Source organism: Ixodes scapularis, unplaced genomic scaffold (assembly GCF_016920785.2).
Source record: "Ixodes scapularis isolate PalLabHiFi unplaced genomic scaffold, ASM1692078v2 PGA_scaffold1__304_contigs__length_218370807, whole genome shotgun sequence".
Classification (NCBI taxonomy): Eukaryota; Metazoa; Arthropoda; class Arachnida; order Ixodida; family Ixodidae; genus Ixodes; species Ixodes scapularis.
This window is the reverse complement of record NW_024609846.1, coordinates 167,105,864-167,133,198: the sequence shown is the minus strand read 5'-3', so window position 1 is coordinate 167,133,198 and position 27,335 is coordinate 167,105,864. Positions and strand designations below refer to the sequence as shown.

The window sequence follows — 27,335 nt, the reverse complement described above, 5'->3', positions numbered from 1 at the left end:
TTAAACGGGGTACAGAAAAAAGTGACCGAAGTGCAGCAAAAAGCTGTGCACGTTCATTGCAGCAACCACGCCTTAGATCTTGTTCCGCAGGGGAGGTTGGACGAGGCTGCGAGCTGATTCGCGACGCGCTTGCCATCGTTAAGGACGTTTCGGGAATCATAATGGAGTCAGCGAAGCGAACGAAAGCATATAAGAATGTTGTCATATCTCCTGGCCACGAGAGCGAAGAAGGTACCATCGCCAGTGGAAAAATATCCAAGCTGCTTCCCCTGTGCCCCACCCGGTGGGTTGTTAGAGTAAAAGCGATAATGCGCTTCGTCGAGAACTACGAAAGGGTGCAACTAAAGGCCCGTTCACACTCTTGCAACCGAGTGCGACCGAGAGAGACCAAACCGGTTTTTAAGCCTCTTGCGATCTCTTAGAACCAGCTCCGCTCAGTGCATCCGGTCCCAAGAAGTCTTTCTCGGTCGTACTCGGTTGCAACAGTGTGAACGCGCCTTAACCCTGAAAGACATTTTGAATGACAACGGGTATCCGTGAGACGACAAGAAGGCAGCAATACATGGCTTCTTGAAGAAAATGCAAAAGTTTGAGACCGTGTTTGGTCTCAACTGCGCCATCACAATATTTGGACCATGCGAAGAACTTGCAACATCGCTGCAGAAGCCAGATACTTCTGTGCAAGAAGCGCTGAGGGCGACGGAGGTCCTGGAAGCACACTTGACAAGGCAAAGAAAGGAGAGTGGTTTCCAAGAAGTGTACGAACGTACAGAGGGGGCAGCAAAGAAGCATAAGCTAAAGGCCCCTTCAAACAAGACCACGCGATGCGGTCCTCCAAGAAGGTTCGAACACAGCAGCGAGCCCTGTCAACCAGCGTTTCTAGAAGCGGAGACAGGCCTTCGGAAGCAGTTCTACGAAGCGTTAGATTGTGTTCGCGCCGAGCTTGCAAGACGATTCAAGCAACCAGGCACGCAAAGTCTCGCACAACTAGAGCAAATAATTTTGTGCGCTATTCAAGAGAAGCCACAAACTGCAGAAGAACTCAGAAGGAAGTTAGGATCCCACGCTACTGATTTTCACCTGGAAAGCCTTTCAAGGCAGCTGAACATGGTTCACTCGCTTTCAAGCGGTCAGATCGGCTCCATACCCGAGTTGTGCCGTGCTCTGGGCAGACAAGTCCCAGAGGTCAAGAGGATGATGACTGAGGTGATGCGCCTTGCGGCACTTATAATGATAGTGCCAGCGGCAGCGGCATCAGCTGAGCGAAGTTTCAGCGCACTTGGGCGTATCAAGAATTACCTCAGAGCTACCATGTCACAAAAGCGACTGACTCAGGTGATGCTGCTGCACGTAAATAGTGAGCGAGCAGCAAAACTTGATTTGAACTGTATCATCAGAGAGTTCGTGTCGAGGACGGCTGAACGACAAACCGTTTTCGGGCACCAGTGAGCTCTTTCTTATTTCACGCTGTTTGAAGACGTCAACATGGGAGAAAAACAAGATCACCACATTCCAAAAGAGGAAGGTCATATATTCGTTCTAAATAAACGTTTGTGAGCGTTTCGATTTTATATATCCATATTGTTCTAGATGCTTCATCCCCCCCCCCCCCCCCCCCCAATTCCGTTGCCCCCCCCACCTCAGAAATACTTCGGACGCCACTGACTACAGTGGTGCTTTCTAAGCATTTGTGTTTTCGAACATCGCCCGGATTTTTTATTTGGAGCATTTCATGTCTGTGCTCAAGTTATTGGCGCGTACCGTATAAAGGATGCGAATTTTCACGCGTTTTCATCGCCGGAGAAAAGTGATTAGTGTTAGCAATCCTGAACGCTCGCAGCGTCCGTCCGCAACCCGCCTGGCGCAGCCGTTAAAAGGCTGCGCCAGGCAAAAGTCGCTCATTTCTTTCAAAATGTGTAACACACTTGAGAGAGAAGTGTACTACTCTGGTGAAATGAAGACTTTCCTCAAACTAAGCTTTATTTTTCATCTAACATAAAATAAATTCTTTTACAAAGGTAAGTTGCCTGATGGCATGCATTTTGGCCTGAAAAATTGATGTTTTGGCTATAGCGCGGTACCGCTTATTGTGCGGATTTTCGCGACTCCCGCGGCATACGTTATATGCGGTTTACACTGCATCTGGCTTGAAGAGGCAAAAGATTTTTTTTACACAATGTACTACCAAAATAAGGTTGAGTATTTTTTAGAATGCAGCTCTTAGGCGTCCGTTTCCATGTTTCACGGCGTCGCCGTAGGCGTAACAACGCTAAATTTAGCGGGAAAGGTGATGTCACGTGACCACAACAAAAATTAAATTCCACAATAAATTTAGCGGGAAAATTCAGTTTCTCCGCTAGATTTAGCAGACAAATTCAATATGTCAACTTTCCCGCTAAATCTAGAAGAGGAACTGAATTTGTCCATAGGTGAAATGACACCAAGTCACGCAACATCATTTTCCTCGCTAAATTTAACGGGGAAACTAAATAGGTGTTGAGGTCACATGACGTCAATTTCTGAACTAAATTTAGCGGGGAAACTGGGGGAGGAGGGGAGGGTATGGAGGACGAGAAGCGGTGGGTATGGAGGAGGAGGACGAGAGGGTACAGAAAAAGAGGGTACAAAAAGGAGAGGTACACCCTCCCTTCCGTACCCTCCCCTCCTCCTCAAGAGCTGCGCTCTAATTTCGCATTCCAGAGATTTGTAAACATCTTTCGTTTTTTACCTCCTTTACCATAAAGTAAGAAATAAAAGGCTTCTTACCTTGAATGGCACAGCCCAGATATAGTGTCCCATTGAGAAGAGCAGCATGACATTAAATGAGTCCACAGACATGTGGTTCACTGCCAAGCCGACATCAATGTCACTTGCAATGCGTAATGATTTCCTGTAAACCAGGCTCTGCAAAAGTGGACAGGTCAAATCCTAATTAGTGAAGTTTTATTTGGAGCTTGCTACGATCATTCATGCTGTTCAGCAAAAACATAGGAAGCTAGATAAATAATAAAAATCAACAAAAGCTGTAACACTATCACTAAGAAAAAACTCAAAAAGCATGCTAATGTTAGCCCAAGTTAAGAACAGCATCTAGGAAGATTTCTCAAGGGTGAACTTATCAAGTGGTAATGCCACTACTTGAGGAGACACCGGTACTCAACAGTTTTTCTGTAATTTAAAATCCAATTTACCGTATTTACTCGCATAATGAATGCACTCACCACAACAGGTACCAATATTTGGACTTTTTTTCCCCTCTCATAATGAACATACCCTCCAATTTTCGTCTCCGCGAGTATGGAATTGCGTCGAATTTAGCTAGCCACCAAGCCAATTTTCTTTTGCTGCCAAGCAGTCAGGCCACGTCAAGCCAAACCAAGCCACCCTCGTAATGGCTGCAAGTGCGTAGTCCAGAAGTGATCAACAGTGAAACCGAACAGCGTGCAAACTTGACAAAACTTGGGTCGAAGAATCGCCCAGCCACGGATATTCTTCGTCTGTTGAATGCATTGATGTCAAGGAACACGCCGTTGTCTCTGGACCGCTTTCGGACAGTGAAATCGTGAAAGTGGTTAGGCCTAAGAAGAGGTTTGCTATTTGCAAAGCATGGTTACTGTGGCACATCCCCGACCAGCTCTGGGTGCGCCTCCATCAGTGGAGACATGCCACAGTACCTTGCCGTGCCATATTGGCACCTAATATGGCATTTGCACGAAGCGATGCAAATATTTTACCCCGCATAATGAACCCCCCCCCCCCCCCCAAAAAAAAATATGTGTCAATTTTTCGGGGAAAAAAGTGTGTTAATTATGTGAGTAAATACGGTAAATGAAATTATGATAGTAAATGTAAATTTGCATGCTAAGTACAGATATGAGCCTGCTTCTTCATCTATTTAAGTTCTAAGAAAAATATGACTTTATGGCAAACATTTCTGTCCAACTGTTTTACAATATCCCCCACAAAAACTATGGGAAAAAGTATGCCTAGATATTGTCACGGTGTACAGAACCGGAGGAAGACGACGACGCTACATGTGCAGATGGCACAGAGAGCGATTTGGAGGCACTAGAGTTGACTAGATCACATATGCCATTAAAAGTAAAGTCAAATTCGTAACAATATTGTACAAATAGACTGCAGCAAAGTCCTCAGAATTTTGACACCATTTAAAAAGAATTCTCAGATTTTGCTAATCTTTCACTGACAATTAGAAATGAGTCCTAATAGTTACTGCCAATTAGAATATCCTACTGAAAGTAATAAGCATTGCACTCTTTGAATTATGAGGTAGTAAACTTAAAAAGTATATGTAGATCAAAGTTCTAAATTAAAAAAACAACACATTATTGTAATAAAAAAAGAAAGAATTCTGAGACCAAAACAGGAAGACCTTTTCAAAATATGCTTGTAAACAGCCTGGATATGTGACCTTGAATCAAGCTAACTATAAGTCCGCATGTTTTATAAACGTAACAATAAAGAAAGAATCATACTAATTCTGTGTCAACAGGCAAACCTTAAAGAATTGTAAAATCTGTCGAACGGTTTTTCCTTGTTGAAAGCTTGCCCAACTATACATAGCAGCAACTGGTGACCTCTTCTCCTGTTGCTTGCCAAGCAGCACAATACATAAAAATAACTTTCTAGCTGTGTTGAAATGCGTTCCTGCAGTGCATTTATTAATTGTAATGCAGTATTGCATTCTAGCAGAGGCTAACTCAGAATTTGTTTTGTAGTGTGGCGTAGGTGGTACGTCAAGGTGTGAAGTCGTGGTGTTAGTGCCAAAAGCATTAAATCTAGTACGTACGTGAGTACGTACTAGATCTACTAATCTAGTATGCGAGTGTCAAGTCATGGTGTAACATGACATTACATGACACTGTGCCACGTGACATAAGCCACCTGACACAATGATTTGACACTCTGATTTTGTATGATTAATCAGTGTGCCAGTAAAAATGTCATGAAGACCCAACGTTTCTCATACATTGCAGTTCTGTATTTGATGGTTTCATCAATAAATTGAGGTACAGCTTTTTACAATCAAAACTGAACCTCATATATGTGAATTACGTAAATCTGCTTCAAAATTATAAGTAAATACAACCATAGCTATTGAAAAAATATGTGAAACAGCTGCACAACCCTGAAGTCACAATTTTTTTTTTCCTTTCCTTAAAGTTGTTACAAGTCAGAGATTTTCAGTTCCTGCTGTGCTATAAATATTTTCCTATTTTTTAGGTTATTGTTTTATTTATTATGAATAGGGATATGACTAGCATTCCCTGTTTTCGGAGTTTATTTATCGTCAAAATCAGACAGTGTTTTTCAGAGTTTATTTTTATGCCGAAAATTCGGAGTTTATAGGTGTTTATTTTTGTTCTATTCCCAATTCTCCGAAAATCAGAGTTTAATGTCACAGTGTTTCCTGTTAAAAATAAATAATATCCGGGTGTAAACATATGCTAGATAAAATAAAAAGGCGCTTATATCAATTAATTTTTCTTCAGCTGGATTCGGCACTGCTGCCACCGCCATTTGCAATAGTAAGTTTCCCCATGACAAAAGTTGCACACAAGTGTTGCTGCGATAAACGTTGATACCTTAAAAAAAAATAAGCTTCTCGAGGTAGTCGCTGGGAAGCTTTTATTCATCCCATCCTATTTTATGTGGTAAACAATGTAATAGAGAAGTTTCAACTGCCCCTCTTCCCCATTTTATGCAATCTATATGGTCCATGATTTTCACTGTTACAAGAACACTTCCCTCTAAACCACAAATAGAATGGCCCAAACTGGAAACCAAACCAGTGGCTTTTGTCACAACCCGAAAGTACAATAACCTGATGTCCTGAATGAACCTTGACGAAGTAAGCCCCTTTTGATAGTGGTCCGATATTTGAAAGGCAACTGTGATGGCATTTTCCCAGGACCACTGACCCTGTGCACTGATCAAATATAATTGTAAAATACAGTTTTTTCTTTTTTTTCTGGAAGGGGGAGGGGGGGTATTGGCACATCAAGATTCTAAGTTTATCAGATAAATCCGAATTGACCAAACTTTTACTGGGGGGAGCTTTTCTGAGTTTGACACACCAATCTCTTGTTAAAAAAGACACGAAAAGGAATTTAAAAACAAATTACACGATTAACAAAGAGCACCTGGTGGATGTCGCTAACGCCCCACTTGTAATGCCCGTCTAGAAACCTTAACAGGTAGTGACGGTAACTGTCTTGGCCACTCCGGCCAAGACGAGAAAAGAGCTGAAGGAGGAACTCCCCTCTCCCCGAGGCTCATCGCTACTGTCCCTCAACAAGATTATAGAAGATTAACCCGTCCCTCAAAATTCATGCAAAGACAGCTTTGGAGTTGCTTGCGGTGGCCTGATCGCTGGTGTGCTTCAGCTGCTTTCAACGGATGCTACGAGCCATCGGGGCCTATCCAAGGCTGTGTGAATGTCACCTGACCTTGGAGAGGGGGCACAGCAACGCGTGGAAAGCGTATCACAGGCTACGTCCACAGAGCGGGATTAGCTAGAATAGCTCGCAGCGTCCGCTGCGTCCGGACGTAAGGTCCAGACGCAGCGGACGCTGTCCGGACAGCGGACGCTGTGTCACGCAGACAAACTATGTCACGATTGCTGCAAATGTGACGTGCTCTCCGCTGGCTGCTCTCCGAGCGTTTGCCAAAGTGGGTTGCTTATGACGAAAAATACAGCCATCAGGCTCAAAATACAAACGTGTGATTGTCATTTACAGATATTGTGGATCATAATAAACCTATTTGTGAACGCAACAGGTATATTTCAAATTTCATTGAAGTACTCCTTTAGGTGCTGTTTAGGAACTGTCACAAAAATTTAGGCATTTAAACATACATACATACATAATCACACTTCTGAACTTCATTATAAGTTGACACTCTTTAAGAGCTTAGTACATATGTTTTATTTGATATCCAGAGCTACTCGGCTCCACTAAAAATAATTAAATTAAGTCGCAACTCTAAGATGCCTACCTACTATATTTGCCTGCTGTGTGAAAGCACTATCTGTATGCAAATATAGAGTGGCAAAAGATCAATTGTGTTTTTCATTGAGATGGTGGCACCCTATAAAACGTGTTTTCTTTACGTTTTACAAACTTGTTTTAAAAAAGCAACACTAAAGTGGTCTAAAGTGGATACAAATCAACTGCGCAAACGGCATTAGTGTAACTTCCAGGGGCTTTTTTTAAAAATATATCTGTAAAGCCTAAGAAAAACACCCTGTATAAGGTGTTTTTCTCCTGATTGCCACAAAAAAAACAAAAGGAATACGTTTTGTTCTTCAATGTCATGTTTATCTTTTTCTACTTAATGAAAATATATCTGTGCATTCCTTGTGTGAACAACTCACTCTGTGGATGAGAATAACCAATACTGTCCTTCCCATGTGCACACTATGCCTCTGAGTTGCGAGTCATGATATTAAGGTACAAGGTCAACTTGAATAACTTTCAATAGTCTCCAGCACAAGTCACTTCATAATATTACGCAAGTAAAGAAGGAATAATGGTACTGCTGAATGAAAATACCATCCACTGCAAATTAGCAGTTTCTTATAAATCTGTCAGACAAGCACCTAAAATGACCTTTACGCCAAAGGCCTTTAGGATTTTCAAATGACCTCTACATTCTGCCGTGCCAGACAGCGTAAGTAAATGTCATTTAGACGATGTTTACAGCGATTGAAGTCTCGTAGCTCGGTTCAAACGCATAAATCATGTTCAGGCCAGAAAAATAATATTTTGGAGATATAAATAATTTTTTTAAGTTTTTCTGAAGCAAACAAGATATTAAAAAAAAAAAATAATGAGTTTAGTCAATTGATTACAACAAAGACCACTTGAAGCCCAAGCAAAGTAGTTTTTAGTGTTTAGTGGCACCCTGGGCGTCTCCCGTTTCAGTCCTAACTAGGGAGGCTAGTCCTAACGTTGCTCAGTGCTCCCGCTCCTTTCCGTGCTTCTAATACGTTTTTGTCCTGTTCGGTTCGGCGTCGTGCTGGCGCTTGAGGTTCATCGCAAGAGGCGGGGGTCCTCCAGGCGAACTTCCTAAAGTCGTACCAGTGCCCAGGTCACTTCAACGCTCTAATGAAAGCGCGGTGACCCTTTCCTACTCATGGATGCTCCTCCGTCGTTCGACGTATCGCACGACGCGAGAGTGAGATACAGAAATATACATGTACAAAAAAAAAAAACATTAAACATATAAAGTACGGAGAGTAATATAAGTAGAGAAATAAAAGCTAGATAACTATGGTTTCAAGGAAAATCAAGAGGAGGAAAACCGAAGTGCCGAAGCGGATGACGCGAGCAGGCGACGACGAGGCCTACTAGATAGCTGGGGCCGTGAGTACAAAAAACTATTAGTAGAGTGAGGTTTGTACAGAGTATACGTGAAACACGCCCTTTTTCAATAACAAAAATGCTAACGCATTGATTTTAGATATCGATGCAATCTTTTATTTCAATTCGCTTCCCTGGTGTAGACTGCTGCTGGCGAGAGTAGGCGTTTAGCAGCTGTAAACAACGAGGATAGAAGGGTAGGAGAGGGCATGACGTCAGCCGCGTAGCCTCCACAAGCCATGCTCCCTTGACGCCTCGCCTCTTTCTCATTTTCCTCCTTACTCTCCTCACTTATCAGGCCAACGTGACCACATCACGTGACCGTAGTTTGCCTTCGTCTAGCCTTTGATCTGATAAAACCTATCGGACGGAGCGCACGCAAGCCTGCAAGGAATCCTTCTACAATCAACCATCCATCTCACAAGTGACATGTCACGTGCACCAACTGCCAGAGAGATCTATGGTCACGTTGGCCACAATATCGTTTAAACTTCTTATGACTAGGCTTCACCAATATTGCAACGTGCCCCCTCCTAGAACTTATAACCTCCTTAGCTGTAAAGGAGTTGCGGGAACTCAGGTTCACGAAAAGGACTTTTACGCTAAATGTTATTTGAGTTGCCGTGTGGCACTGCCTAAATGACATTTAGACTAAAGGTCCTTTGGCGTAAAGGTCCCTTTAGGTGCCCGTCTGACAGGGGTATTACCTTTACTGCATCAAAGGGTGTTAAAAAAAATAAAAAGATAAAAACGCTTAGAGTTGAAGCACAACAATGCGGAAGTATGAAGAAAAACAAAAATCTCCAAATAGTTCTACAGACTTTCTACAGGTACATAGTGAAACTGAGACATCTCATGTTATGTGCTGCAAATGTGAAAATATCAGGACTGAAAGCCAGGGTTCCAATCAAGCAACATCAAGCAATCTGTGCACCTTGGCGGGATGTGATAATGCATGCAAGTCGCAATCACTAAAATTAAGTGGTCTGAGTCATTCACATGCCATGCAGTATAACATTTGTCACAAGCAGTTCTCATGCTGCTGACCTCTTGATATTGTCATTTTATACCTTGGAAAAAATGCTGAAGCACCAAAGCAAAAAGCAATTCCGTCTACAGCAAGGGTCAAGCAACCTGCAGAAAAGTGGTTAGGAAAAGACTTAATTTAATCTGACAAGAGGTTCTCCAATCAAAGCCTGTGGTCATGATCGCTATGTTAACAGGTACACATTAGCCACTGTTACATAGAAAGGCTTTTTAGTTTAAACCAAAAGAAAAGCACTTTTTAGGAACATGAACAAAAATTTGGACATCCCATATGCACGGCTGATAGGGAAAAAGTTGGAAAATACTGAAATTGTAACATGTTTCCAATAAATTTGCATTTAGAACCCAATTCATAAGGCTTTAAAAAAAAAAAAAAAGATTGTTCTCTTTATGTTGGCTGGATACAACAAAAACATATACTGGGTGTCCCAATTAATATGCACCAAGCTTTGCAAGAAAACAAAAATTAACAATGAGGCACTCTACAGGAATGAAACCATCTGTATGTTGTTAGCAAGCAAACTAAACATTAATTTATGGGTTGAAGTGTCAATTAACAAGCTGTAGAACACCTTAGAGAAAACATAATTGAGGTGCTTACCGACATGGTGTGCTTTACATACTTTTCGTTTGTGACCTAAAAGAAAGCCCACAACATACCACGTGACAGTGCATCCGCTGCAATTGCACTTGGGCACGTTGTCGCGTGATAAGTTATGGGCTTTCTTTTTAGGACAAAAAAAGAAGCAGGCAAAGCATACAGGCTTCCAAACACCTCAATCTTTCAAGGCAGTCTATAACGTTTTAATATACATCTTACCCCTTAAATGAATGCTTACAAAGTTGGGTCATTAGTCTTACTTCATTGATAAATTACTCCATAAAAAAAATATTCCACTTTTGCAAGACACTTGCTAACAACATACAGTTGGTTTGCATTAATGGAAAACACTTTACTTTTTTTTTCTTTTTACTTGGTGCATGTTAATCGGCACACTTGTTATAGAAATAATACTGGAAGAGCCAGGTTGACTAAGAAAGTAAAACTTCCCATAACTCTCTGTCTAGAAGTAAAAATAAATGCAAGGAGGTATCCTCCAAGCACAAAATAATCTTAGCTGAAACAATGAGGAGAAAGTTGATGATTAATAAGCATTACAAAGCAGAAAAAAGGGGTTAGTGTCAACAGCAGGAAACCTGGGGGGAGAACTTTTGGTGGCAAGGGGGCTCCTTCACGTCGAAAGACAAGACAACACAAAGACAACCGTGCCAAGTTGGCACACGCTAGTTGGCACGCGGCCGCCCTCGCTACCCTAGCGAACGACGGCCATCACAGAACGTAAACGTGTCTATTAAAGCCTCCAGCGTCATCCCTAGAGTAAACATGTACGACCGAACGTAGCAGCGGCAGCAGTTGCAGGGCTATACCCACTCTTTTTATCCCATGGCAGAAAAAAAAAAAGAGAAGGCAAACGTGTTGCAGAGAAGAAATGTAACAAGAAGAGACAGGAGAAGAAATACTTATATTCTTGTAACTCTTATAAGCTCAAGATAAGAGTTTGACCAAGTGTAGCTGAAAAGGTCATCATGGATATTGGATTGACACTCAATAACGACAGAACGCACCTGCTAACGGTATGCAGCTGATAAGGCCGTTGAAGTGGGGGCAAGTTTGCCAAGAGGTTCTTTTTTTTTTTTTTTTTTTGCTTTCACACTTTTGATCTACTTTTGGCAACACCGATTTGAAACTTATCTTGAGAGAGAGAGAACAAACAGAAAGGGAGATGGGAAACTTACCAGAGCTTTTGAAAAAAAGAAAGTTGAAGTTATTGGAGAGATAACAACAGAAAGCAAGGTAGATACAAAGCTTACTGGAGCTTTGGAGAAAGAAAAGGTAAGTTAGTTATCAGTTAAATAACAAATTCAAGGTTAAAAAAATATGTCTTTTAGTCCTGAGCACCGAATATCACTAATAACAATATAGCCTTACAAGCTACCCAGAGTACCTCATTTTTGTTAATAAAGATTATGTGTAATTATTATCACCACACACCTGAAGGGCAGATCGCACATGGACACTTTCCATGATGGCCATGTGGTTGAAGTTGTTGGAACAGGTGCTTTGCATGAAAGTGGCTACCAGTATGACAACAGAGATGATGTAGCCATTGCTCAAGATTTCCCCAGCCGTTGGGTATGGATCGACAGGCTGCAAGGGAGGCATACCATCTTTACAAAGAATACTGCACTCAGTCACTGTCAGTAGGAGTGTGACACTAAGAACTGAAAAATATGTTTTAGGTGCCTGGATTTTAGGCTTTTAGGCACCTGAACTTGGAACCCAATGGGTGTAGGGGGCAAGGGAGAAACACTGTTAGAGGAAGGCAACTGGGCTCCGAAGAGTTTTGCTTCAAGCTATATTGCTTGCACCACTGTACAATTGAAGAATTAAAAAAAGTGCAAACAAGATGAAGGACAAGAGGAGACACAGACAGACAGAGCGCTAACTCTCAACTGAACTTTATTGAAGAGCAACACATAAAGATCGCCGTGAATAAATATGACGCAATTCGTATCACTTTGTCATGCACTACGACTGTCATATATGAGCCCTCAGGAGTGCCAGTTCTTTATCAGACAGAGTGATTAAGGGCGCACTTACGCACACGTCATTTCCACAAGATATGTGGTACACCTCCGCAATCTCTCTCGTTGTTTGCTGTCTATACCCTGCCAGGATGACTGTGTCTTCTAAGATCGGTTCACACCCACATCTGTCACAATGGATGTGAACCAATGTTAAAAGACACAGTCATCGTGGGGAGGTATAGACAGCAAACAAGGGAGACTGCCGAGACGTACCACATATCTCGACGTGAAAATGATGTGTGCGTAAGTGAGCCCTCAATCGCTCTGTTTGATAAAGAACTGGCATTCCTGGGGGCACGTGTATGACAGTCATAGTGTATGACAAGGGGATACAAATTGCGTCCTATTTATTTCCGGCGATTTTTATGTGTTGCTTTTCAATAAAGTTCAGTTAAGAGTCAGCGCACTGTCTGTGTATGTCTCCTCTCGTCCTTCATCTGGTTCGCGCTGTTTTTAATTCTTCAATATGCAGAACCAACTTGCCCAAGCCTTCACCCTACAGCACCTCTGTACAAGTTCCTAGAGAGGGTGCATAAACAAGAATAAGTTCTGTTATTTATATTAAGTGCCTAAATATCCAGTCACTGGTCAAGAGTAGAGTTCTGCATATCGAGAACCTATTCCTTGATATATCATCAATGTTTTTTCTAGCTTTGTTGCGGGTACAGACCTCAAATTAGGAAGTTTTTTTCTTTTTACTTTCCCTTTTTTAAGTTGACGTGCAAGTTTCAAGGTTTCTTTACTTTTCTTTGTGAATTTCTGATACTTCTAAAGAAAGAGACCACTGACTTGATAAAATGAATAGTTAAAAGCAGCATGCTGACTTCAGAAACAGGATGTTTAGTTTAGTTTTAACTCGAACAGATTTAAAAAAAAACGGAGGTGAGAATCAGACGAGTGCTGTCTTCACCATGTCTTTATCAGGTTCGGCAGACATTAGATGAGGGGATAATCGTCAAGGTAGGTGAATAATTAACTAAAATCTGTTAATTATCTTTTTAAGTATTGGTTTTAGGGGTCACGTTGCAATTTCAGTATTAATGGAAAATACTATTGGGAAGGCCAGACCAATTGAAAGAAATTGCAAAAAGATCATGTTTTTGAGACATTCATTAACCAATTTTTGCGTTCCCCCCCCCCCTAAGCGTTTTATGCTGGGGTGGGGGGGAGACAGTGGAAACACCTCGGCGTGTGCCCCAGCCTTTTATTCGTATTGGTAGGCAACACCGACAATATTTTAAATTTAAGGAAAGTCATATATTTAAAAAATGCAAGCACTCCATTTGGTCGTGACAGGATGTCGGGAAATCAGATTGGAAAATCGAAACCGAAACTGTTGCCAACGGGATCCCAAGATGCTTTGCGCGGCACCATGTCACTAGGATCGCTTCGATTTTGCGAGAGGTCTATTGAGGCAGTGTCGCAGTAGCGGTGGTAGATGTGGCAGATGCCCGTTCCGCCGCAGGTCTATTCTAGTTTGACGGTTCACGCAAGCTCCAGCAGTCAAGAGTTGGGACTCCGCGATGACAGCGGCACTCGTGCTCACTCCTTCTTTTTGCCGAGACTTCTGGCACCTACCACCAAGGCTGCGACATCCGACAGCATAGCACACTGGCTCCTGTGACACCATTTGTTGCCACTGTGGGACCACTATTGATGAGTGGGCGGGATAGGACACTAAAAACTACCAATCAAAGACGCGCTCCAGGCAACATAGTATTAAGTTGTCAAAGGGGCAAAACTGCTAGTATCGCCCGAGGTAACACGTACCTCGTCCAGGGCACCATCTTTTGCCGTCTTTTCTTCAACGAACTCAAGGATGAGGCTGATGGACAGAGGTCCCACCAGGCCGACCACGTCCCCAATGACCTTGATGAGGCCCCCAGTCATGGCAGTCTTCCAGTAAGTCTTCAGGAAACAACACCACAGGGACACTTGCCTGCCCTTCTGCTCCGCTTTGGCCTAGATTAGCGGGTCATCAACGACTCTGTGAGGTTTTCACGGTTTCAATGGCAAAGCGAACATCAAGAACGAGGCGAATAACAAAAGGCAGACCTAGAATTTTGGTTCTTAGATTCTCCTTGTTCAATTTTTACCTGTACCTCCTGCACCAGCTGCACACCACTGTATTCGATTTACGAGTGCAGCCTATCTCAAGACACAACCGGAAGTACATTGTCCTGCACTTTTCTGCACTGCGCTACACCTTTCTGCACCAGTGCAGGCAGGCACAGGTAGATTAAATGAGTCAATTGTTTCCTTTTCCTAAAAATAATATATGAATAATATCAATTTTAGGATTTGCAATAAACCCTGAATAAGGTTGCCTGCATGTTAGTGGTTCTTTCACTTGTTTCTATTAAGATTTGTATCACATAGAACTTTCTCTTTGCTTCTAGATCACCAGGCTAAGAGTTCTCCACCCATACAGAAATAGATTCTATGGTCATATTTTGATAAAAAGTAAATTTAGGATTGCAGAGGATATGGCGTGCAAAGTATACTCGCTGTCAAAATACAATTACTACCTTTGTGCTTCCTAAACAAGAAAAGTCACCCACAAAAGTAGCTTGAATGTTTGTTTTGTGGGCTTATCATTTTAAGTGAATGTAAGTTGAAAGTAAATGCATAGGAAACTGTACAAAGGAATCATAAACAGCTGTGAGTGTGCTCAACAAATCAATAGCCGTTATTAAACCTAACAAGAAATGAGACATCACTGAAGTTAATATAACAATAAATAAGAATATTACAGACACCAAGGTTTTACCGCATTTTTTTTTTTTTTAGTACAATACGCATAGAATGAGGAAAATCTTTTTAGGTGGACTTTCGTAGCACCGAATGCAAAAAAATTTACATGAGTAACAAGAGCAAAAGTTGAGCCAAATGGAAAACTATAAGTGCAAGTAACAATGAGAAAACATTCATGCCGACCAAGAGATGACACAGTAAATAAGACAAAGTTGTGTCAATGAATTTTTAAAAAATAACAGTAATTTTTAGAAGTTACTTAGACTGATAAGGATCAAGGCAGCTGGGTTGTGCACTGTATCTAGGGTATGGGTCGAAATGATTGTCACTTAGGTTGGGCTTATAAAAAGAGAAAAAGAATTTGAATAGAGAATAGCTCCAAACAGGCAATTCAATTCCTTAGAAGCGAAAAAGAAAAAAAAAAAAATCTGCTTGCCTGAAATTTTTAGTATTTCAAACCATAACAATATAATTATCAACATAGAAAGAGAGGGGGAGTGAAAGCTCTCTTTTTATTAAAGTGGAATTTCCCACAGAAACGGACCACAGAGGGGCTTCTGGCAGAAGGCCAACACCGAAAGAGCGTCAATCTGTCATTCTCCTCCTCTGGTTTGATATAATTTACAGCTTCAGAGGGAATGCCCGACAAAAATAGAAACCCAAGCAATGAATGGCATTCCCCGACATAGTAACCCCATGAGCTGGTGCCGGAAAGCAAACAGAGGTTTATTTTTGAAATGAACTAAAAAGAGCGTGGAAGACTGGAAGCCACAAAAGAATGTGCACTAAAGCTTCCCTCTTGCAACATCTCCCAGCAGTAAAGACCGGTCGGTCGTAACGAGGAAGTAAAAAACCCAAACGGTACCTTTTCCTTGGAAAAAACCTTGTTGAACCTTGCGTACTGATACTCGTTCATGTGTTTCTGCAACAGGAATCGGTGGCACGTTATAGGTCTATATAGATTAAAGAGATATGTGCCAGCTCTCGTCGATGTGCTAAAAAGGACCCACTAGCATAATGATGACAAATGTCAAGTGTGGGTAAGCAATACACATATTATTCTTGTTCCTCAGAAGACACGGAAATTTATCTGATTTTACAGCAGGTCCTTACTAAGACCACGGAAGTGGCAAAAAATACTTTAAAACACTGCACTATTATATTACCGGTCATTTGATTTAAATCTTTATTATGAAGGAAACCTATCGGTAAAGGCAAGTATTAAAACACTGAACAAACCTATCGACAAAAAACAAGCTCTAGTGAATAAAAGCACCAAAAAAATACTGCCCTTAGTTGATCCTTTGATGTTTACCTTATATCTTCTAAAATGTGCCATAGTGTTCTTTTCTATTTTTTTTTTAACGCTTGATTATTTAATATGGTACAAGCAAGCATTTTAAGAAATTATAGGCACATTCTGGCGCCAGGTATTGTTGGTTTCATGACTACCCCATGCCTCAAAACTGTCAACTGGCTGTGCCAAGGTAACTACACAATACTAGGAATTTAATTTTATAATAAGGTTTGCTGCCTTTTTGTCTGATGTCAAATCATTAAGTGACATCTTTATTTAGTAGATATTTCTGACTTTGTAAGTATATTTTCAAAAGCTTCTTTGATAATCTTTTTATATCATACTACAAGAAACCGAAGTCAACTAGTACTTTTAATTGAACTGAAAAAGGATCTGTCAGATCCGGAACGTTTTTGGACTCTCCATTCACAACAGAAGACGCCTAACCAATTGAGGAGAATATTGTTTTGATTGTTAAAATGTTGTACAAGTGGACATTGTATGAGTAAAACATTGTATAAGTGGACACGATTGTCAACTTAACATTGTCTTCAGACCGTGACATATATATAGCGGGATGCATACCTCTGGCAGATAGCCAAGGTCCTCCAACTCCAGCGGGCGGCGAGATCCAAGTTTAAGAAGCGGAACAAGCCAGTAAAAAGTGCACTTAGACAGCATCGAAGCAAATGTGTATCGGTATGTGATCTGGTCCATATCCTGCTGGTCAGGTTCTTTCTCTGGCACATGACTGGCGAAGTAATTCTAAGCAGAAACAAGAAGGCAATAGGTAAGTCAATACACCCCACCTCGAACGGAAACAATCAATTAGCACTTTACGAGAGTTTCAAGAAACAAACCGGCTTTTATACAAACTTCTGGTGCAAAAACAAAATACAATAACTCCACTTTGTTACTTTTTAGTGTAGCGTCGTTGTTGGTGTAAAAATTCTCATAATTTATAGCTCAGTTGCAGCGCATAGTACTTTAAGATGTTGCCCAAATGCATACAAAACTACAGACTTTATGACATAACTAAGGTTTTTTTCAGGGGTTGTCTTTCACCAACTTCAGAGGCGTCTTTTTTCAGGCTTCCTTTTTTCCCACAAATGGGGAGTGTTCCTTAGGGGTCTCCTTTTTTCCACAAATTCGGGGCTGTTTCTTTGGGGTTCCTTTTTTCCCACAGATTCGAGGGTGTTGTTTGGTGGTTACTTTTTTCTCACAGATTTAGGAGGTGTTTTCTTGGGGTTCCCTTTTCCCTCAGATACGGGGAGTGTTTTGGGGGATCTTTTTTCTGACAGATTTGGGGGGGGGGAGAGGGTTTGGCGTTTCTTTTTTCCCACACATCTGGGTGTCTTTCAACAACAATTTCCGGCATCAGAAACGTTGAAGGAAACAAGACACAGCCGAGGGATTCCTCCACCCCCCAGGGAATGTGTGTGTGACCCGAATACTTGGAAACCGTCCCGGTACCGAGAAGAGGATACATGAAGAAGGGTGGGGTTTCCCAAGAAAGGGGTAGCCTCGTGGCCAGTTCAGTGTGGGCTGCGTGTATTCTAAGTCAGCACAAAATGGAGCTGTAGTCAAAGATTTATTTTCTCGTGAAGTTTGGGTTCCTTCGTCCCAGGACAGCTCCGATTCAACGTTTTTCGGTTTTCCCGAATTTAGACAAAACCGGCTATGGTGTTAATTTTCGGGGCTTATCAGCGTATACCGAAAACATGGGACCCTAGACATAACCTCAAGGCCATGCTGAAAATGGGCCTATAATAAGCGTAATAATTGTAATAACTATAATAATATGATAACACCTGCAAGAATAAGGAGCTGTGAAAGAGTGGCAAATGGACAAAAAGTGGTTTGTGCTGCAAAGCTTTGTATATATTGGCCCTTGTTCCCGAGTGAAAATTGCCTTGGAGAGATAGTGTGCCCGGGAATTTGTCAATTTCTGCCTCCACTGTACGTCGTGATTTCGATGGTACAATGGACCTTTGAATGGATTGCAAAAACCAGTTTGCTAATAAACCGCGAGATGATTTAGAGCAGAACTTCATTACGTGGAGCATTCTTTAGTGAAAACATAGGAGGATGAATTCACTTAAATGAAACTGGCAAAAAAAAATGTTTTTCTACAAAAAAACTTTAACCAGCATGATACCATCAATTGACATTGTAAGCTACTGTAGTGCTTATTCTGGCAAAATGAAGGGGATAAAATGAAAATCAATGTTACTTTATTTCTCTTTATTTATTTTTCTGTCGTTCTAAACATTACTCAACCCACAATTCTATTGATGAATTCAATAAAGAAAAAAAAAAAAGCTTACCTAGTTGAATCATTGTCTATTGAAAAACAATTTTTTTTTTTCTTTTGACTTAAGTGAGCTCATATTTTCATACTCGTAAATAATAAATGTACCACCTGCGGGTACCTGAAGTGCAAATCATAGAATGATATGTCAAGGAACCGAATTATGCGCCCGCTTCAAAGAGCCATTGCGCTGTCGGAATCACCTGGTAGAAGGGCAATTTTTGAAGTGTTGCACAAATGCTAGCCTGAGAAATCTTGAATTGTACAGCACTATGGAAGCTATTCTATTTAAAAGTTTCAAAAAATACATCTGTGAATTTCAATAGCAAGCTTCCTTGGCGGATTCCCGAACTTAATCAAGAAATTTGCCAACCAGAATCGGCTTAGAGCTCTTCCATGCTATAACAAAAACCTTGATATGAAAACATTGAATTCACACTCTACTGAGACATATCTTGTATTTCAATTGACATGAACGACAGAAAGACCACAATGCATTAACTAGACCTCTTTCATTATAGTAGATATTAAAAAAGTATTGAACATATTTTTTCAAATATCTGACATTCACTCTGCAGTTCCACTTAGTGATAGGCTTTACGCAAACACTTGCTTGTTGAATTTGTCAACTTTTATGTCAAGCCTCAATTTCAAGAATTTGTTTCACATTTGGTCATCTTCAAACTCAATTTGTGATTGAAGAAACATTTCCATATCTACACGGTGTCCCCAAAAAAAATTTACAGGATTTTATTCACTGCACAAGTTTACTATGCATCGCCAAATGCTCATTCTCTGTTCAAATGTAGCGCTAGAGGTTCGAACGAGACGCCAATGTTTTAGCACCAGCCGTTATTTTATTTAAAAGTTAAAAGCAATTTTCTGAAATTTCTAATGGGAAAATGGTTGCCGATGGACCTATTATAATACACGGAGCTCTATGGTGGCAGTTATCGAATACGGGCAAAAATGCACCCAATTTTTCTAGCGAAAATTTTAAAAAATCGCTTATGACCTTTAATAAAATAATGGTAAATTCTAAAACTTTGGCATCTGATTCGGACTGCTAGGGCTACATTTAAGCAGAGAATGAGCGTTCGTTGATGCAGTTGATTTTTGCAATAAGAAAAACCTGCACATTTGTTTGCGAGAGAGAGAGAGAGAGAGAGAGAGAGAGAAGTGTTGGAAAGAAAGGAAGCCTACACCCTGTACATCCAGTCTTTTGAATGTACCTATGAAAGCAAACTCTGACAGTGAATCAAGAAGGGGCTAATCAATACTGGAGTTTGCTCTCTGGAAAGTGTCCAATCCCGAAACGCTCCTTAACCTTCACGACCTGCCTTTAATCAACAGGCACTAGAAGTTAAGAAAAATCACCAATAAACTAATGCTTGCACGTAAACTTTTGTAAGGTCCACTTGGGAAAAATTTTAGATACAATTACATAAATTTAATCTCTTTGAGAAAAGTAGGAGTATGTAATGCAATGTAATTTATTTGCTCAAGGGACTGATGTGGTGCATGAGGACATGCAATGTACAACACTGCGAATAGATTAATCTTGAAATTTAGCACACATCTGTTTGTGTGTATTTTTTTGCAGAACGGGCTGATGTGTATCTGATGACATGCAACATCGACCGCTACAAACAGATTATTCTATGGTTTTGAGATGCATCTACTAATTGTGTATGTTCTTTTCAAAACTTTCCCACTAGTGTGACTATCAATTTTCAAGTTCTTTTGTAAGTGTGCAGATGTCCAAACTATTTTTGAGGACAAAGAAAATCTCTCATCAGGCAAAGCTGGCCATGACATGACACAACACTAAAACTACCTTTAGGGTATAGTGAGACACTGATGGAGACCTGTCTATACCACTGCTGTTATCACAAGGTGTGCTCCAACTTTAAGTAAAAGCTATATCTAACCACCATGAACAGCACACCAATCTTAAAACATATCAGGAGGATATAATTTCTTTATGCTGCTCTTCCGAATTCTTATCGGTTAGGTCCTTGATAATTGGTTCGGTCATATTCCAAGTATACAGCAGTATGCCCACAAAATGAAATTAAATACCCTGTCACAACGTTGCAGCCGTTTGGTGTAGTGGCAGCTGGTTTCAACACAAGCAAAACGCAGCAAAGCACCCTCTTCTTTACCTTTTGTGCGAAGATGGACAGCTCGAGAATGAAAATGGCCGTGTAGACCACGACCCCCGCCCAGGTCGTCTGCAGTGTAACGTGCTTGGCGCCAAGTCCCTTCTCGTAAAGAACCACGAGCTTTGCCGTCTTCAGGGCGACGATGCAAGGCCAGAAGACGAGGAGGGCGGAGAGCCTCCTTGCCTTGCCCTGTTCCTCGACCTTGTGGTAAAAGTAGATGGCCACTACCACCGTCACCAGGGAGGTCACGGCACCGAGCATCGGATGGAGGTTCTGCCGAGTCTCATGCCGTCTGACCAGCACCATGACGCCGTCGGCCAGCTCGAAGAGGTGGATGGCAGCCGCGCAGAAAGTCAGTATCCACCGGGAGTTGTGCTCTTGGAAACGAACCCCACCACGTCTCTTGCCGCTTGAACTTTCCGAGCACATGAGGATGGCGGCGATGAAGACGATGAACACTAGGACGGAGTTTAGAATGCATGTTCCCAAATTGGTGATGCACTCCCGGTCGACGACGCCGTCCAGAGTGAGGCAAAAGTAGGACGCAGCCATAGTTCTCTGAAGATGGGCACCTCCTCGGGGCAGCGATGGAGGACTGTGCTACGGACCCGGTAAAAATGACCGTTTTCTTCAGCTTCTAGTTGCACTACGGCACGCGATTACTATTACGAAAGGATAGGTTAGGTTGTGAAGCATGGTTTAACATCGTTAAAACGTCGATCGGGCTGCTAGATACGCGGAACTGTGTCCAAACATGAGCAGGTGCTTCAAGATGCACTTACAGAGCGCGCCGTAAACGTTGCTCGGGTTCGTCGGGTTTCATCGGTGTCGGGATTTCTCTTCTTCCGTCCAATTCCGGCGGTTGACGTAACGTATATTTCTCACGTCGACGCAATGAGTAACGCGGCACATCTCCAAGGTGTCACACCCACACGAACGATGCCGGACTGAACGCGCTCATCAAATTAGTATGCGCCGCCACAAGCCAGTTCGCGAATCGTAGTAGCTTTTAGTTCGCGTTTCGGTTCCGAGATGGCAAGACCAGCGCCGCCGTAGAGTGTGTTTCCGGTGCTTTCGTGTCGTCAGTTCCGGTCTCGAGGAGTCGGCGTTTTCAAGATGACGGCCTCCTTGGAAAGCATACCGAAGGACCTGAGAAATCTCAGAGCTTGCCTTCTCTGTTCGATGATCAAGGTAATTCTCGATAGATTCGAAACATCTTTTGATAAGAGTATACGGATGTCTTGCTGTGCGATAACTTTGTTTGTACTGATGGAGGCAGCATCATGTTAGTGATGTTGCGATAGCATCGTTCAAGCTGTAGCGTTTGCTGCCTAACGCGCCTTTAATTTAATTCAGTGCCCAATTTCGAATTTCAAATTGCACCGTTATTTTGTCGTCCTGTTTCTTACGTTTTTCTCCTAATCAGTCTTGTTTCTTTTTTTTCATTTTTCTTATTTGTGCGTGTGATAAGAGCAGGTTCAGCCGAGAGCTGCGCGGACTCAATGCATTTGTTATTGCCTTGTTTATTTCAGACATTTGAACAATTCGAATTCGACGGCTGTGACAACTGCGACGAGTACCTCCACATGAAGAACAACAGAGACATGGTCTACGACTGTACGAGTTCCAACTTCGACGGGTATGCAACGTTGAAAGCTCGAATGCTTTGTCCTAATGCCACTAAATAAGCTACGCTTTAGAGTAACGACACTTGGCCATATAGTGTCTTAAAATCATGGTTTTCAGTTATCTGAAGCTTTATCTGAAACTGCAGGAAACGCTTTTTCGCCCTCCACAGGTGTTTAAAGAGTTGGCGACTGAGCAAATCAATATTACATGAACTTCCTTACACCGAATCTAATGCTGAGGAAGTCCCACTTTGGACCATGACGATCTGCAGTTGCGTCTGCCCTGCATACGAGCCAAAATGGCGGCGCCCACAACAATGTCGGGGAACGGAGTGCCGATACTCTAAGCGCAGCTCATTTAGTGGCTCTACTTTGTCCTATTTACGCAGTAACGCGTGCAATGCATAAAGACCCGTTCACACTCTTGCAACCGAGTACGACCGAGAGAGACGAGACTTGTTAAAACCTCTTAAAATTTCTTAGGACGAGAGAACACGCTGGCGCCGTCTATGCGGTGACCCTGGAGGCTGGCACTGCATTTCACAAGAGCGAAGGTTTTGCGGGATTTCCGATGTCAAATGTGCGTAATACCTATAAGAAAGGCTCGTTTATAACGTTGACAAAAGTTTTTCGAGCCAAGAAAGAAAGGATAATGCTCGAGAGAAATAGAAAATATGCCGAGACCGCGAAGTTTACAATGCTACCCAATAGATGGCGCCAGGTATTTTCTTATTAACTGATGCCAGGGGGGTTTTATAGCCTCACTTTTTTTTCAGTGCGGAGTGAATATAGTTTTCACATTTAAATATTCTAAGCTTAAATGGTAAAACAAAATGGCTAGGTGGCGTAAGCTACCGCCCTATCCAAAGGGCTCAGCCGGATTCATTCATCCATCCATCCATTCGTTGTAAAAGGTTTCAAGGAACCCGGTTTTAAGAGGTCGCAACAGTGTGAACGGTCCTTAAGGTCTGCAGTCAGTATTTCATTAGTACACAGACAGATGTCAACAAGTGTCAGTGCACAGAGCAACTAAGTAAGAAATCGAGCAACTGATTGTTTTTGTTTCCAGAGGAAGCATCAAGAAGCGTAACTTCGATCCTGTGTACAAACTGTCAGCAACTGTGTGGTATCAGGAATGCCCTTTGCTCTGTTTTGCTGAACTTCCTAAATGTTCCTGCAAATCATAATAAGCACACTGTGTTGTTAGTGTGGCACAGTCGTAACACATTTATGTCACTTGTCTAGTGATTCCCCTTTCCGACCGGTTTCACTGGACAGCCTGGGACCGTTACTTGAGTATAAAGGCCAAAGACACAATGTTCCAAGTTTCCAACTATTTAAAAAGTTCTAAACTGGTGTTCGATGTTGACGTTCTGTTAAAAGAATGACCATACTTTTTATTTTCCAGCATGATAGCTCTTATGAACCCAGAGGACAGCTGGGTGGCAAAGTGGCAACGGATAAGTGCGTACCTTTTTTATTTTCTCTTTTCTGGTGTGAACCAGTCAGATATCTGTCAGGTAGTTGCCTACCTTTTGGGCTGTTGCACATACTTTGACGTGTCCCGTGTCATTTCTTGACCTCCTTCACATGTCAAAGTTCGCAGCAGAAGTGTGATATAAATAGATGGGTGCCTGGTGTAAGGGCGAGCGCTTCGACATTGTGAAACAACTTGGACAGAGAAACAAAGCCACTCTCCATAGATGGCAATTTGAACATTTTCCTATTTGGAATCAAGTCTCAGAAACATTTGTATATCTTCTGCTCATGCATCATCAGAGTCAGAATTCGGGGTCAAAGTTGTTCATAAAGTGCCGAGTGAAATGAATGAGCTTTTTTTTCTGAGAATTACCATTGAAACCAATGAGACAAAATGTAGGCTGCAAGACAGACAACCTCTCCAACCATGGGGGGAGACTCCCAGCATCAGTTTGGTTTTCATAGCGCACGGTGCAACACTGTTAGTGCGAACAATGGAACACCAATCTATTATTTTTCTTTTCAATGAAAGCATGTCATCAAAACTAGCGGGGTGGAAAGAGCTCATTTAAGGCTACAACTTAAAGAGGCACTAAAGTGCTTTTTGAGATCCTCGTTTTATTGTCATAACTTAGTCTACGAGCTCAGAGCCTCCTAAAAAACACGAAATTACATTTATGCACGGCCAATTTGAACATTAAAAAAAGTAATAAAAGATCCCGACACTTACTGTTGGCGCAGAACGACACACGGCGCTTGTTAGCCACTCGCGAGTGATGGGTTCCCGCACGGAAGAGTGGCACTGGTTGGCCGCTCGCCCACGCGGGAGCTCGTCGCTTGAGCGGGGCTGACAAGCGCCATCCGTCATTCGACCATATTTAGCATGGTTCAGTAGCGCCACCTGTCGTTTTGTACCATTGGTAAGTGTCGGGATTTTTCATAATGTTTTTAGTATGCAAATCGGTCGTGCCTGAATGTTAATTTTGGGTTTTTTAGGATGCTTAGAGCTCGTAGTTTGAGTTAGGACCATAAAATGAGGACCTCAAAGTGCACTTTAGTGCCCCTTTGAGCATTGAATTTAGGTGCCTTCCAACACCCTGTTGAAGTAGAATGAAAAAAGTACCAATGTTGTGTTTGCACTGACAGTTGTGTGGCATACAGACACGTGTGTCAGTCTAGAACAGTGCGGAAAGTGTGCACCCAGTGTAAAACCATGTGCTTTTTGTATGTTTCTCAGCATAGAATGCATACACACATCGAATGAGGTATTGTACGAGGGAAAGTCAGTAAGTCACAAAAGTCTGTCTAAAGAACAACGCTGCGGGATACGCTCACGGTGTCTACCGACAGGGAAAACAGTGAATTGTCAGGGAATTTTAAGACACCTGGAAAACTCAGGGAAATTTCCGAAAAGATTGCCGAGTCAGGGAATTTATCCCATGCTCGCCCGCTCATGCTAGAAGCGGCAGGCACGGGCAGGCGTACCCACAAGCGCAGCAGCGCGACGTCTGCACATGGTTTGCACTTTGTTAGAGTGGACTAGAAAGCACAGTTGCAGGCTTCTCGTTTTGATGAAGAAATTAACTCCCTGAAACAGTAAGCCCTTGTCAATGCTGTATTTTAAACATCTTCAAGAGTAAAGGTAGTTGCTTGATCTAACTTAAATGAAATATTTTACATTGTGAATAGTGTCTATCCATAATATATTGCATTTTGATGTCAGTAGCTGTTTCTGGGTGTGGGTCAGGGAATTTAATTAAAATAGTCAGCGAAAACTTGAATAACTCAGGGGATTAAAAAAAAAATTGTTAGACACCCTGATGCTGTGGGATGCCTGTGGAATGTCTCAACTCCTGGTGCATAAAATTCTATCGGCTGCTGTCTCAGCCTTGTGCTTGTCTGCTGCTCTGTTGCTTCTGTCGCAATCTCAACATGACCACCAATCCGCTCCACATCAACAACATTTTCTCAACCGAGTTGTACACCGGCTTACGTGATAAACACTTCTCGCCATAAATGGAAAACATTTCCTGACAAATATCTTTTACACGAGGCCCTTTTGCTCGCAGAGTGCCCAACAGCATGCTGTTCTTCTGGCATACACTCCTCGGGCGGTCTCCATCTTTAAACTGGGTTGTGCGTGCGTGCAACCGTTGGCTAGTTACTACACAGTGAATATCATGAAGCTGGATCATGTTGTTGTCTATTGACATAGTTGGAAATTGTCACTACTTATATAAGATATTTTATAGCAGTTTGTGACTTACTGACTTTTCCTCATACATTCTGGTATGTAGATGCCCTCTGCACCGGTGTTCAACCACTATGGGTGAATCAGATGTAGCCTTCATAAATGAATGTGGTTGCCTCTCATAATGCCGCTGAATGCTACCATGGTACGGGAACACCCACGCTTTGTTTCGGAACCGCGTTACAGCGTTCATGCCAATGGCTACAATGTGGCAGTCCCATGTGATCTGCTCGCGGGCTGAAAGAAAAAAAAAACTCCTCTTGGTCAGGTGTGTAATTCACTTTCCCACTAAACGTCATCTGCTCCACCAAATGGACCGCTGGAAACGGCTGTGTTAGTGTTGTGTGCGGCAGGAGGGTGCAAGTCTTTCTGACAATGTTAAGCATCATTGTGCTTGCATAATGGTTTCCTTGACATACCGTGTTATATTCAAGAGTGGAATAGATCGGACAGCATTGTACTCTCATTGGTTGTGCAAATAACAACTTAAAGACATTAAATAAATGCCAAAACTGTGTGCAACTATTGCTGTCAATCAAAATTAATGTGGATGCGGCATGTTTATGGTACTACCATATTTTCCGGTGTATAGGTCGCTTTTTTTTTAAACATTTTTCTTGGCGCATTTTATACAATGAAGCAACTTATATGCCTTTTTTTTTTCGCGCTGCAGTGTCATTTTTTTATTCGCCACTTGCCATCTTTCGTGGAGCATCCTAACTATGTAGCCATAGGAGCTTTCTTGGCCCTTCCAGGAGGCGCTGCTGTCGCCATACTCTTCTCACTCTTCTACACTTTTCATAACTGACTCAGAAACCGAGAAATTTTAGAGTTTTCCCAATGCAACTCAATGAGGATAGGCAAGACCATGAGAATAAAGCTTTTAAAGAATGTGATTGATGATGCCTAATTCAGCTATTGTTCCGCATTGCTTTGCTTCAGTCCATTGACACTGAAAATAAGTGGGCTGGTATACACGCATTGCAGAAAATTTTCTCGTGCCTTTTTTTAGTTTTCGTTTGATGAGCAGTTTTTATCTGCCATGCTCCAGCCGTGTTGCTACATGTAAAAGGAAGGATTGCGGCTGGCCAATCTTTTAGCGGTACCAAAAGAAGTGTCAAAAATTTATCTATCTGCCCGCACTTTGATGCTTGTGTCGTCTCCGTGACTTAGCCTAGGCTGGGCCCAGTGGTCCGTAGCTTGGTTCACATGTGTCTGGCACACTAAACTTTTGTTCGCTCAGCATGTGTACACACGGATAAAGCCGACTACCTTCTGGTTTTTTACGTTTTACGTCCTTTTGCGGCGAAAAACTCGATTGCCCCCACCATGCTATGGGTATTCCTCGTTAGTCGATACGTCGAAGT

General features: G+C 42.1%; 3 protein-coding genes across 4 annotated transcripts in view; 1 reads left to right on the top strand and 2 right to left on the bottom strand.

Moving 5' to 3' along the window:
• LOC8035834 (ATP-binding cassette sub-family C member 9) overlaps nt 1–16,895 on the bottom strand; it is a 75,394-nt gene extending 58,499 nt beyond the window's left edge. The window contains exons 1-5 of one of the 2 annotated variants that reach the window (XM_029990516.4): nt 16,720–16,895; nt 15,703–15,759; nt 13,854–14,045; nt 11,488–11,643; nt 2,767–2,904 (exon numbers count right to left, since the gene is read on the bottom strand). In XM_029990516.4, coding sequence (XP_029846376.2) covers nt 2,767–2,904; nt 11,488–11,643; nt 13,854–14,045; nt 15,703–15,759; nt 16,720–16,851 — 675 coding nt within the window. In that variant the 5' untranslated portion in view covers nt 16,852–16,895. Of the gene's footprint in view, nt 1–2,766; nt 2,905–3,221; nt 3,321–11,487; nt 11,644–13,853; nt 14,046–15,702; nt 15,760–16,719 lie in introns of those variants that run through there. The other variant, XM_029990517.4, reaches the window with a different exon arrangement.
• Nucleotides 16,896–20,448: 3,553 nt separating this feature from the next.
• LOC121048091 (ATP-binding cassette sub-family C member 9-like) lies at nt 20,449–21,673 on the bottom strand. The gene has a single exon (XM_040503997.1). It carries the CDS (start codon nt 21,160–21,162, stop codon nt 20,449–20,451), a length of 714 nt encoding a protein of 237 aa, XP_040359931.1. The 5' UTR covers nt 21,163–21,673.
• A 1-nt stretch (nt 21,674) lies between these two features.
• Nucleotides 21,675–27,335, top strand: part of LOC8035833 (transcription elongation factor SPT4-A) — a 46,176-nt gene continuing 40,515 nt past the window's right edge. The window contains exons 1-3 of the mRNA XM_042290994.1: nt 21,675–21,801; nt 22,143–22,249; nt 23,647–23,702. Of these exons, the coding sequence (XP_042146928.1) occupies nt 21,727–21,801; nt 22,143–22,249; nt 23,647–23,702 (238 nt within the window). The 5' untranslated portion in view covers nt 21,675–21,726. The remainder of the gene's footprint in view (nt 21,802–22,142; nt 22,250–23,646; nt 23,703–27,335) is intronic.